The following is a 13,295-nucleotide window of genomic DNA, read 5'->3' on the forward strand; positions in this document are numbered from 1 at the left end:
GCACCACACACCCAACTTTACCCCAGGAAGCTTGTTCATGACCTTCCCTACCTAGATAACTAGCAAGCACAAGCGAAGCAACCCGGAGAGACAACTATACCCCCTTCTCTGTGGCATTTGCTCGGTATCAGGCGGATCGGAACGAAGGATGGTTGGTGTGAGGGGTCGCGGGGGTTTCTAGTCTACGACTCGTGTTACCGGTTCCTTTGTCTTAAATACCACGACCTCACCCCGGCCTTCTTCATCGGGAGCTAGATCTAAATCTCAGCTTCCGTCTTACCTCCTAAGCTTTGTGACCACTAACGATTGCGTGATCGTATTTCTCTTCTGCAACAATAGGCGTCGACATCCGTGACGTCCCGTCATTTTACCGCGCTCAGCTTCCCTTACATTACTTGTGAGGTAGCTTCACATTCGGCTTCAAGCTCAACCACAACCACAACCTCAACTACGACCTGGTGGGCAACACAAGATAGAGTAGCCAAAATGGGTTCCCAAGCATCCAAACCCGCCGTCGACGCCTCCAACGAAAAGGCCCTCCTCGAGCGCCTCCGCCGCTTCCAAGTAACCGACGACGACTTCGTCAACGTCGCCTCCAGCAGCAGCGATGACGAGAAGCGAGACATCAGACTCGTCCGCGAGCCAGAGGGCCTGCCCGTCCAACAAACGCAGTCCTGGCAGTCGAGGTTCCTCGCCGACCCAAAGAACAAGTACACACTCACCAAGCCCCATTCTCCACGATAAGGTATCTCAGAACACAAAAAAGCTAACTCATGGTCTTCCATAGACTCGCCCTCACGGCCCTGAGCACAGCAGACCCCCGCACAGTCCTAACCTCAACAGCAACCAAGCTCGCCGACCCCCAAATCTTCAACACCCGCATCCCCTTTGAAGGCGGTCCCATCACGAACCAGCGCTCCTCGGGCCGCTGCTGGCTCTTCGCCTCCACGAACGTCTTCCGCGTCGCCCTCATGCGCCGCTACGCCCTCGACTCGTTCGAGCTCTCCCAGTCCTACCTCTTCTTCTGGGACAAGCTCGAGAAGAGCAACTACTTTCTCGAGCAGATCATCGACACCGCCGCCGCCGGCGAAGACCTCGACGGACGCCTCGTCCAGGCTCTGCTGGGTGACATCGTGAGCGACGGCGGGCAGTGGGACATGGTCTACAACCTCGTCCAGAAGTACGGCCTCGTCCCGCAGGCGCTGTACCCGGACTCGTGGAACGCCATGAACTCTGGCGTGCTCAACTCCATCGTCAAGACGAAGCTCCGCGAATACGCCCTCGTCCTCCGCAAGCTCGTCCAATCCTCCCCGTCAACCACAGCAGAGACCCTCACGGCGACAAAAGAGAAAATGATGCGCGAGATCCTCTCCATCCTCACCCTCGCCCTCGGCCCGCCCCCCAACCCCCGCGACGAATTCACCTGGACCTACCTCGACAAATCCTCCAAACCGCACACCCTCAAAACAACGCCCCAGGCCTTCGCCCGCGACATCTACTCTCCCGATCTACGCATCACCTCCTCCGTAATCGACTCCATGGTCTCCCTCGTCCACGACCCGCGCCACGAACCCCTCACCCTCCTGACCGTCGACCGCCTCGGCAACATCGTAGGCGGCCGCGGCGTAACCTACGTAAACGTCTCCATGCCCACCCTCAAATCCGCCTGCGTAGCCATGATCAAAGCAGGCCTCCCCGTATTCTTCGGCTCCGACGTCGGGAAGTTCAGCAACTCCGCCGCGGGGGTGATGGACCTCGACCTCATCGACTACGAGCTCGGCTTCAACGTCTCCCTGCTGGGCATGGATAAGGCCAGCCGCCTCCGGACGGGCGAGAGCGCCATGACGCACGCCATGGTCCTGACTGCCGTGCACATCGACGAGGAGACCGGCGAGAGCGTGCGGTGGAGGGTGCAGAATAGCTGGGGCGAGAGCGCGGGCGATAAGGGATGGTTCGTCATGAGCGACGCGTGGATGGATGAGTTTGTCTACCAGGCTGTTGTTGATCCGCGGTTCCTGAGCAAGGAGGTCCGCGGGGTTATTGGGACTGAGCCGACTGTGCTGCCGCTGTGGGATCCCATGGGAAGTTTGGCGTAGAGATCTGGTTAGATCCCGCGTGTGCCGTGTTAGATAGGGCCGAGGGGGGGGGGGGGGGGGGGGGGGGGGGGGGGGGGGGTGTTGGGGGGGGGGGGGGGGGGGGGGGGGGGTGGGGGTGGGGGGGGGGGGGGGGGGGGGGGGTGGGGGTGGGGGGGGGGGGGGGTGGGGGGGGGGGGGGGGGGGGGGGGGGGGGGGTGATGAGATTGGTGGATGGCGTATTCATCCACTCCCCGTTTTCTTCTGGGGTTGATGCAGACGATGGTCTAGATTCTTTTACGTACTCAGCAGGACAGCGTGTCTATTTACTCGTTTCGAAACATCAACTCACCCGAAGCCAGTCTCAAAAGATGTGCACGCCATCACTTCCATCCGCGGCCGTGGTTTTGACAGCTTTTGCCCACGGGATAACCCAGCATGGGAATGGAGACTCTTTTGGGTCCGGCGCCATCAACGGTCGTCTAGCTCAATCCGGACCGGCGTCAGACCAACGACGCACGAAGTGGACAATGTGGACTACGCCAACTCATCATTAATCAACTTCAGTCAGAGTTCCCGTCGACCTGTACGGAGTACTCCTGCTCCATCTCTAGCTCTAGTCAACGTCAACATACGCGCCCCCGCACACCGTCTCCGGGACGGACACAGCCTGAAGACCCGGACACCTTCCCCGGAGCGGTCGACCACGAACCCCGGGTTATTATCCCGCTTCACCACAGGCTTTCTTGGCCAACCCCACTTCGCTTCACCAAGAACAGTTTCGTCCGGGTGTCCGGGACAAAGGGTCCATTCAGTAAAGTAAGCAGCCGCACAGGCTATACACTTTTGTGTCTTCCCCGGCCCGCGAAAGTTATCTTCCAAGGCCGGACGCCTTCTGTATACTTTGGTTCGGCGGGTTGTTGGCCTCAAAAAGGACAAAAGTGAGGCGAAGGAGGGTCCCGGCTGCGGGCCCTTGCGTACGAGCAGAGTTTTTGTCCGTATTTGGCGCCATCTTCGGCAATTGCTGAGTTTGCTGCTACTTGTCACAAACCTACCGCATCCTGCCATTTACTTTGAGGCATACTCTTGAGAACAGAAGATGTGTTCTGATGAGATGACGAGAGATGGTAGAGAGGCGAAGCTAAGCCGCATAGTCCATCTGTTTGCGCCTTGTCTAAGCCTTTCGTGAACTAGATCAAAAGCTGGTCGACAATATCGAGCCCAATCACGGCACGTGGAAGAACGGACTACGCTTGGATGAGAACTAGTTCCATCACGCATGGCCAAGTGCCGCTTGAGGGCACATTAGTGCTCAGGTCGACTATTCACTGTAGTCGGTGTCGTTGCCTGTCTTGCTAGGCAATGCAGCTCCCGGGGCATTGACTTGGTTAGAAGCGCCAACGATATATAGAGCGCCATTATCTGCGTGACTGGTCAGCACGCTCAGCCGCACAGTCGCCAGCTCAGGTTTAATCTACGGAGGCTACATGGCCTCAATTCAGATGACGTTACGGTGTTTTCTTGGCACTGTAGTGAACCACGTGGGAAACAGACCATTCCAAACCTCATCGACCTGCCCGTGGAGAGCTCAGCGTGAATTTTGTGTCTGCTACATGCATCTTCCAAGCTTCGTGGAGAGCATCATCTCGTATCAAACTCGCGCACGTAGCACATCAAGGTCCGCCATCGTCGACCGATCTGGATGAAACGTTGCGAGATCGAGATGCGAGAATAAGCATCTCAGAGTTTTCTTTCCTTCACCGAGACGACGGTCTCCGGAGGCTAGAACAGGTCACTCGTGGGTCAATAAAGCGGAACGGCCTGAAATGAACAGCAAATGCCCTTGAGACGGATGTGCCCGACATTGGTCGGGCGTGAACCCAACGGCGCTGTTTGGTGGCTTGGGATTGTCAGGACGGGGGAATCCCCGTCTTGGGCTTCGCCGGAACGGACGTTGTTGGCGGGTCTCCGGGACTGCCCCTGTCCAAGTGTCAACGTTGTCTGACGGGGACCACAGCAGACGAGAGTAAAAGCTTCTCCAGAGGAATTAGTGTCCAGAGCGAAATGGTCTCCATGGTTGTTCACCGAAGGAACGCGTTGAACAGGTGGGTAAGTCAAGCCAATTGGCAAGGCCAATGAATAGTACACCGTCAACGACAGGCCTGCTAGGATCATGTCTTTCGGCAGGGCTGTTTGGCGAAGCAACTGAAATGGGATGCTCCTTGTCTGAACGGAAGAAAACCGGGGGAGAGTATCGCCGTTGCCTCTTTTTGGTCGTCGGCGTGGCTGTCAAGACAGCCATCCCTTGTGTTGAGTATCGTTCGTCGCCTTTCACAGGTAAGGCAGCCTGGGGGACGTTGCACCTGTTGCCTTCTTCCATGCGTTTGCGGCTTGCCTCTGCAAGAAACGCCGCAACCTGCGAGTGAGGGAAATACTGCGACAACAGCCGGGTGTCGCCAGAGCATAGCGGTGAGCAAGCAACGGAGACATGTCGAGTTGCATCGCATCTTTGGGGCTCAAAGATCAGCCCCATTGACCCCACGCGGCAGTTGCGGTTTGTAAATGCAGAAAGGCCCAAGGAGGATCGAGTCGGGGCGGGCAGACGCAAGTCATTGCTTGTTTGGTAGTATGCTTTGCGCTGTGGCGTGGCCTTTGTATGCAGATAATATGGGTATGCGCCTTGCAGAAAGGCGAGATGCTGCAGATGTAGTCCGATGGAGAGGGAAGGGCGAAGTCAGGTTTCGGTGGCGGCATCTGACCAGCCAAGGTGTTGACGAGAAGTTGAGGTGGGTTGAAAGTGTGTGAGGTGGTGCGGGGTGGTCTGCCGTCGGCCGCTGTATTCCGTCGGCATCGCCCAGTCAATAATGGTAGTGATATCCATACTTCCGAACGCCTAGTGTCGTATGGTGTTGAACTCAAGCCCGGGGGACGGCGGCGCGGAGAGGAATCCAGAGTTTTCGACACGTCCCATAGTTGGGCTTGGTGCTTGGCGGTTGCATTGTCGACGACTGACAACCATCAGGGAGAGAGGCACGACAGGCGGGTAGATGCAGGGAAACTGAGGCCGAAGATACAGGAGGCGTTGGTTGGGATGAAACGGGGCATGGTGTTGGATATGCCGCTGGCCAGACAATGCCACAGCATTCGCAGTGTACGAAGTGCAGACACCAGAGTATAGAATCTTGCAACTGGCACTGGAACCTGATGTATGGGACTAAGCCCGACGGGCCAGGGGCTGTGAAAGGTCGCTCAGAGACACCCACTTGAACATGGACATGGTTGGAGTCAAATGTCGGATTACCGGCTCGGTGGAGCACACGACAGGCGACGTTGGACGACAATGGGCGCCTCAATGTCCGCGAGAGGAAGGGATCGTGGTAGTTAAGGTTTGAGAAGTGGAGGATGAGCGTGTGGCAAGCAACAGAGACTGCGACGAGGCAACCAATAGCGACAAGCCGGTATGGTTTTCTGAAGCTCATGAGTGCATGTTTGGAGGGGCACATTGCCTTTCTCGATGTTGAAGGAATCTGGAAGGGCGCAACATCGACGTCTCTCTGGCTGTGGTTGACCGTTGAAGTTTTGACGAACCGTCGACGGTGCAGCATATCGTTGGCTTGCTCCTGCCCTCCCGTTTTCTGTTGAACGTTCCTCTCCTTCCATTCAAACTTAGGTACTGCGTAGTCCCCTAAGGAATACGTACCTCTCTTTCCCTGACAAAGCAATCTGGAAGTAATAAGTACCCAGGTACCTCAAATTCCAATGGCAAGAGCCAGTTTGCAAGTTCCGAAGTTCCTCCTGCCTTCTTCCTGCCTTCTCAAGATGGCCCATCTTCAACCATGACAACGGCGCGGTCTAGACTTTCTGGCCTCTTGAAGTTGCAAATGAAGCAATTTCTTTCTGTGACATCCAACCCGGTTGATCGATGCAAACGAAGAAGTAATCGAGAGGAAGAGAGAACGCAGCCGTGGGCGCCCTACGTGTTCATGTTTATGCACCAAACAGCATCTTCCATTGGCCCCAGTACAGGCCATTCCTAGCCAAAGACAATAATTCGCCAACCGTCTCCCGAACGGTCTTTGGGGGGACGTCGACGTCCCTCGGCCACAAACTCCCCGTCGTCACCACGCGCTAACACAATCTTTCAGGTCCAGTCACCATCATTTCCGTTGACGCTGACGTCGGTCAAATTCCCGCCTGCCTTTCTAGTTGTCACTGGCCACCGACCGTATCTGTTAGTCAGGGACCCCGAGCAGTTCCCCTGCCCTAGGCATCAGCAGTCGGTTCGGCGCCGTCGAATCTCAGGGCAATGGGCCATATTCCGTTCATCCCGCAGAAGAGACGAATTGCGACTTCAATATTCGAGTCGATGAAGGATCTTGGGCAAATGGAGTCTCGGAATTAAGCACCCTGGAGCGGCGCCTCTTGACGATTTGCTATCACAGCAGGATCTCTCTTTACCATTCGGCAATAGAGTTATTCAACACTATTCCACCAAGCACCGGAGAAACGAGGCCAAACCCTCCATATCTTGCCTGGAAAGATTGAAATCTAGGATGGGAAACTTCGCCGTGCCCTGAGAAGCGCCAGACGCCAACTGACCAGTCCGGTACGGTCCTAATCCTGGCCTCACATTAGCTCCTCAGTCCTGATTCACGTCCAGCCCAGCAGGACGTCATCGCCGTGATCGACATGGACGACAACCGGCTTCCCAAAACGGCAAGAGAGCGACCGTTTTGCACACCATCAACACCTTGCCAACAGCCATCAACCCGTCAACTGCATGCTTGCTCACACCAATGGCAGGGTTTTTCGCCTCGCCTCTGAGGTACGGAAGACCGTCTCATATCCCTCCGCGGGAAGGCTCTGCTACCTGAAGTTTCACTCTCCTGAGCCAACGCCATCAGGTCGGACCCTTGGGTCGGAATAATTACACCAATCTTGGCCGAGTTCATTCTGCGGCACCTGCGCCCTCGCCTCTCCCTTGTCTCGGGACACTTTTGCACTTTGGATCGAGGCGGCCATCCATGTTATCTTCTGTGTACCTACTCCGTAGTCCTCTGCACAATATCATCATCATTGTCTTTGGAGGGCGCATTCCATTGCGCATCCCGAGACGTCAGCGGTCAGCAAACAGCTTCGTTGCCAACAAATCAACAGTCACTTGCAACAAATTGCATGTTTCGGTACGGAGCCAGGCTCCTTCTGATTCTGCCAGTCGGAAAGCCACAATCCGTTTTGACATTCATAGCTTGACAACGAATCCTCCGAGCAAAATTTGGCTTTCTGCTGTGGTGCCTGAATGAGCACCACACGCCACAGAAAAGCAGACACCGAGATAGGAATTGCATGTCAACTTCGGAAATCCCCCGTCTCATGCGACGTCCGCCTGGTTCTCATCTGAACTTTGTGAGAACCATCTACACTGCAGACGAAACGGCCCTAGCCAAGCAAACTGCTCCTGCATGTACCCTCTGACTGGCCTAACTCTTCGACCTCGAGTCTGAGCACCTTCAACCAAGGTGTGAATACTTAGGCTCTGTGGCTGCTTGTCAATCCAGCTGTCGACGCGCTTGACTGTCACTGTGGTGGGCTAAGAATTCTGGCTAACAGTGGAAGGAAAAGGCCATGCCACCCGGCACTGGTGTGATTAGTCTGCCGTCATCTCGTTGGCTGCCCCATCACTGACGGCGACGCTACCTCACGGCATTGGCATTGACGTTGACGCACGTCCGCCCATCTTCTACCAATATTTCTTGTCAGCTTGGGGCAAGGTACAACAACCAAATACTTTTTGGCGATCATTTGCAGTACTATACGTCCAGAGGTCAGCACCCGAGAAGAAGACGCTCTTTGGCATTTGCGCTACATGCAGCCTTGTCACGACGAGAAGCGACCAGCCGTCGTCAAGCCCGGATAACCGCAGCCACTCGCCATCTTCCGAAGACCCCTACTGGAGGAACATTGTGCGCCTCGAGTAACCCGTATACTACACCATTCGACCGAGTGACATCCTTGGCCTTATCACCCAAGTCCTTGGTTTTCGCAGAATTCGCCAACGCCCGTACCGATACCACCGACACGACGCCTTCAGTAATTCGTACTTTGTACGGATACACTACAGCCGGTTCCCCGCTACACCGAAGACAAGCTCTCGGGCAACCAGTCGTATTGTCCCATTGTTTGCTGACTGTCTCCCTGACTTCCCGCTCTCTGCTGCTAAGGGGATAAGAATACACGGCCTGGAGAGGGTCCGGTGCATCCATTCATCAGCATCCATCATCAAAGCGAACCCCCCGCGATCCTTGCTGCTGAGTCGACAGGGATCAGTCGACTCCTCCCTCCGTCATTGCGCCCGGGATAATCCCCCTCCCAGACTACTCGACGTCGCAGTGTCTTCAACCACTGCCCAAGTTTTGCCCCCCTTCTCTTCTGGCTCTCTCTCTTTGCGTTTCTCAGATGCCTCAGCCTCAGTGACGTTATCTCTGTACTACAATATCTGGTAAGTAATTCTCCCTTCCTCCTACATACAAACATCCCACTTCTTCACCTCATCTTTCTTGTATGCACAAACACGCTATGCATATGGTCTATACTCGGCACAACCATCCACAGTGTATGGAACCATATGGAGACCTTGCATGGATTCATTCATCCTATTTTTGAGACTACGCCCGCCCATTCAACTTTCACTTGAGTCTCCTAACAAAGCTGACTCGCCCCTCTTTTCCAACGGTACTGCAGATGCATGCAGTTGGATTTTCACTACGGAGTACAGTCCACAACAGACAGACTGGGACGTTTCGACAGCGATCCGACGACAGAGTCCACCCAACTCCAGCCCGACCTGCTAGCCCGACCTGAGAACCCGACCTGACCCAGCCCATTTGACGGGGGTCTTCCACCACAAACACGACCAGAGGAACGGGAAGAGAACAGACTGAAGTGATCTGAGAAGAGACTGGAACCCCGCCATCTCTCATCAACCAAAAAGAATCCACCTCACATCCCATCTCAGCGGGTATCCCAACGACTTGCCCCTCCTCTTTCTCTCTTTCACTCTCCGTGCAAAGGGGAAAAAAAGCGAACAAATAGGGCACCGTCCACTTGGTATTAGCTCTATCGCCCAAAATCAGAAAACAAAGTGAGACACATCGACGCCCAAACAAGCGACAACCCGAAAAAGGGCGCCAAAGCACCTCCAAGTCAAAGCGACCGAGAGGGGAAAGAAAAAAAATTAGGAAAGTGAGAGAAGACGAGACCAAATTTCCTTAGGGCGGAATTCCTCACGTGGTTGCGACGTGCGTCCTGCCGCTACGGCCGTCCCGCTTCATATCCATCTGTTCAAGGTGGTCAGCGCCCAACCCAATTCCCGACTGCCCCTCCTCACCTCATCTTCCTCCCTCGACGTGCACCCTCGAGGCGCTGAGCATTCTGCCTCATTCAACTCATCCGGAAGAGAAAGCACCTCGGCGGCCACAAGCGATAGCTACAAGTAGCACGATTTGTCGACGACTCGACTAGTCAACGTTGCCATGGATCACCGCTACTCCTCATCGCGGTACACTACCGCTCGGCCGCGGTCGCCGACTTTCAATCCTGCCAGGGCTTCGCTTCCCACCAGTATTGGCTACAGTTCCATGTACGGGGGTGATATCCATGTCATGCCCACGTCTTCGACGAGATATGCCTCTGGCAGTTCTCGAAGCCATCATTCTGGCACGCCCACAACCACGACCACTACCTATGCAGTCACCAAAGACCCCCTCGCCCGCGGCCCAGGCCTGAGAGAAGCGAGCCGCAATCGCTCTCATCGCTCATCGACCCTCGACTCTACCTCTGCCCGCCCAGTCATTGTTACCACGACGACCCGACCGCCGCAGGCCAGTTCATCGTCGCACCACTCGTCGAGCAACAGACATAGCAGCCCGACACGCGATGAGTATCGCTCCAGCGACTCGACATTTTACACGCAGCCTGCGTCATCCATACGTTCCCGAAGCCATCACCGCGGTGGCTCTTACAGCGCAACCATGGACAACGAAGAATTCACCCGCATGCGCGAGCGAACCCTCGATCCTACATCATCTAGGCACGATTCGTACCGCCCTTCGAGGTCTTCGGCCATTTATACCAATGTTTCCCGCCATGGAAATGCCCCAGTCGACATTGGCGGCACGGATGGCTACGAATACACTACTCCAAGCGACTTGGCAAGATACGATTTGGATCACACCCGGCCACCTTCACGATCACGCAGGCGAGAGAGCATCGACCGTGGTTATTACCGACCGAGTGTTAATGTTACGACAACTGAAAGCACTAGTCGTGCATATGATGTTGGTCGACAGCGAGCAGGCCCTCCGCCCACCACCTGGGGCTTGGATAAGATTAATCGCTCTTCCACGAACGTATACGACCCAGCCCAAGGCTCAATTCCTCCGGCAGCCCCTGCTGCGCCTATCCATCTACCAGTGCCCCCAAGCCCGACCAGCCGACGCTCCACTGGTGGTATCCCTTCCTCCATGGATGTCGCCGCAGCAACTTCCGTAGCGGCAGCGACTGTCGCAGGAGCGGCTGCCTCTCGGCGGCCTGTATCCGTGTATAATGAGGGGCCCCCTCGATCCAGCCATCACGAGGATTACTACCGAAGTCGCGATGATGATCGGGCTCAGCGGCAGGCCCGGGAGCCTGATCGCAAGTATGATCCCATTTACGGCAGTGGTGATTACTACGATAATGGAGTCACCAGCCGTGGTTTCGGTATCCGTACGGACTCAGCTCCCGTTGGCGGCGATTTCGAGGACCGACGTAGAGAGGCACGACCCGAGTCTCGAAACGGTTATCGCCCAGACTCGCGCACTGGATATAGACCAGAGTCGCGCGGCGGCCCCCGACCAGAGTCTCGAAGTGGTCATCGAACATCTCCTCCGGATGTCAAGAGAGGATCCGACGATGAATCTAAGCGCCGGGACGAAAAGGATCGCTCCAAGCGTGATTCAGCCCGCCTCGAGACGGACAAGGATCGCCATTTGCGGCGGACTAGCACAGCTAATGAGGACGAAGCCGAGAAGAAGCGCCTGCGTGATAAGTTGAGTGCGGGACTTGGTCTTGCCGCCACCGCGATTGGCCTCGGCTCAGCTGTGAAGGAGAAGGAAAAGGAGAAGGAGAAAGAGAAGGACGAGCGCCCCGAAAAGTCGGAGCGGGAGTCCCGGGAGCCCCGGCGCCGAAGCGATGAAGAGGATCCTGGAGCGCGTGCTGCCGAGAGATACAAGCCTCGGGAGGAGTCTCGGGACCCTCGCGATCGTGCACCCGTCATTGTTGAAACTCGCAGGGCCGCCGCCGAGCAAGAGGCAGATGTCCGCGATCGCGAAAAGGAGCGTGAAAAGGAGCGCGATCGAGAGCGTGACCGAGAGCGTGATCGCGACCGCAATCGCCGGGATGCCGAAGCCAAGCTCACGGGCGATTCTACAGCTGCACAACGAGATGTGTCCCCGGAAGATGACGAGCAAAAGTCGAGGCGTCCTAAGCGGCAGATTGGCTTCAATCCTACCAACACCAACGACATTCGGGAATTGAAGGAGCAACTGGCAGCCATGAAGGATGACAAGCCAGAAAGGGTTCCGGTTCCTGTTGACAGGTCAGACCGCGTTGACCGGTCGGAGCGCTCAGAACGTCCAGAGCGGTCTGAGAGATACGAACGATCCGACCGATTGGACAGGCCTGAACGATCTGAAAGAGATGATAGATCAGACAAGCAAACATACGCTGATCTTCCGTTCCGCGAGCCACACAAGGAGCCGAAGGAACGCACACCTTCACCCAAGAAGGAGTCACCGCCACCAAAGAGGGAATCGCCCGTCTCACTCCCTTCGGCCGACTCGATCGTTACTTCATCCAGAGATGAACATCGCGACCGTGACCGCGACCGCGATCTCACACCACCTCGTGACGAGAAGCAGGTCCGCGTCGTGTCTCCGCCTCGCGACAAGTCAGACGCAAAGCCTCTCAAGGGTATCCTGAAGGCACCCAAGAAGTATCCCGAAGAGGACAACCCAATTCGTGAGGGTGTGGCACCTCACAAGGATGACAAGAAACTGAGGGAAGTTCCCCCTGGTGCCCGATGGACCAAGATCAGCCGGAAGATCGTAAATCCTGAGGCCTTGACCGTTGGCAAGGAGCGGTTCGAAGTCAGAGACGACTTCGTCATTGTCCTCCGCGTTCTCAGCAAGGAGGAGATCCAGGCCTATGCCGCCGCAACACAGGTCTTGAGAGGTATGTTGGGAAACTAGAAGCATTTGCTCTGGCATGGACTAACAAGTGGAATAGAACGGAGACGTGAAGAGACTGGTAAGGACCGGGACCGCGGCGATCGCGACCGGGACCAGGACCGTGGACGTGACCGCGATGGCGAAGATGATGACAAGCGGAAGCACCGTCATCACAGGAGGGAAGACGGCGATGATGACCGGTACGACGAGGAGCGCGACAGAGAGCGCCACCGCAGACACCGTCGAGACGAAGACGAGTATGAAGACGACTCGAGGCGACGTGATGACCATCACCACCGCCACCGAGAGCGTGACCGCGAGACTCTTGCCATTGAGGGCTGATGAGTACGGCGGGGGCAGATGTAAGAGGAAGCATGTAGCAGGAGATGATGGTACTTGTATGCGCGGAGCTTTGGTTATCTGACGGCAGCATTGGACGAGGAGCCCTTGAAAGCGAGAAGCGAATCTCTTCATTGAATTTATACATCTTTTATTGTTTTCACAGATTTGGGAAAGCGAGAGATATTTATGACTTTTACGTGTGGAGTGATTGGGCCCAGCGGCTATCATGTCAATTTCAGAAAAAAGAAAGCACTATTGGATTTGCATATGATATATCCCATCCACTTTTTGCGTGCTTGGCCATGAACGATTGACGCCTCTGGGAAGGGGATTGGGTCCTGAAGGAGTGAGACCAGAGGTTCTGGGGGGTAAAGGACCCAGAAATAATGGTCCCGTGAGGTGGTTTGCGCGAACTGGTCTTAGAGTTGGCGCGAACACCATTACGCACGGAGGTTAGCCTCGAGGGTGAGGGGTTTCGTGCTCGGTCTCGTCCGGAGGTGTGTGGCCGGCCGGCTGGCTCCTTGGGGCGACTTTAGGGAGGAGGCGTTGCGGGATGAGCTTGAGAGACGTCACTTTGGGTTTAACGATTTGTTATGCTTTTTATATCTGCTTA

At 55.9% G+C, this 13,295-nt stretch overlaps 4 protein-coding genes across 4 annotated transcripts; 3 read left to right on the forward strand and 1 right to left on the reverse strand.

Annotated features, from left to right (window-relative positions):
• Window positions 1-486: 486 nt before the first annotated feature.
• Window positions 487-2,096, forward strand: CABS01_03118 (peptidase C1-like family protein; the record flags this gene model as incomplete). The annotated part of the gene is made up of 2 exons (XM_060536495.1): window positions 487-710; window positions 788-2,096. The coding sequence occupies 2 exons, from the start codon at window positions 487-489 to the stop codon at window positions 2,094-2,096; spliced, it is 1,533 nt and encodes a 510-aa protein (XP_060392414.1).
• A 2,891-nt stretch (window positions 2,097-4,987) lies between these two features.
• On the reverse strand, window positions 4,988-5,677 carry CABS01_03119 (uncharacterized protein; the record flags this gene model as incomplete). Its single annotated transcript, XM_060536496.1, has 1 exon — window positions 4,988-5,677. The coding sequence occupies one exon, from the start codon at window positions 5,675-5,677 to the stop codon at window positions 4,988-4,990; it is 690 nt and encodes a 229-aa protein (XP_060392415.1).
• Window positions 5,678-7,418: 1,741 nt separating this feature from the next.
• CABS01_03120 (uncharacterized protein) lies at window positions 7,419-8,259 on the forward strand (the record flags this gene model as incomplete). The annotated part of the gene is made up of 3 exons (XM_060536497.1): window positions 7,419-7,536; window positions 7,881-8,035; window positions 8,194-8,259. 3 exons carry the CDS (start codon window positions 7,419-7,421, stop codon window positions 8,257-8,259), a joined length of 339 nt encoding a protein of 112 aa, XP_060392416.1.
• Window positions 8,260-9,604: 1,345 nt separating this feature from the next.
• On the forward strand, window positions 9,605-12,682 carry CABS01_03121 (uncharacterized protein; the record flags this gene model as incomplete). Its single annotated transcript, XM_060536498.1, has 2 exons — window positions 9,605-12,344; window positions 12,399-12,682. The coding sequence occupies 2 exons, from the start codon at window positions 9,605-9,607 to the stop codon at window positions 12,680-12,682; spliced, it is 3,024 nt and encodes a 1,007-aa protein (XP_060392417.1).
• Window positions 12,683-13,295: the final 613 nt, after the last annotated feature.

Source organism: Colletotrichum abscissum (assembly GCF_030869225.1).
Source record: "Colletotrichum abscissum strain IMI 504890 chromosome Unknown Scaffold_6.1, whole genome shotgun sequence".
In the NCBI taxonomy this organism is placed as follows: Eukaryota; Fungi; Ascomycota; class Sordariomycetes; order Glomerellales; family Glomerellaceae; genus Colletotrichum; species Colletotrichum abscissum.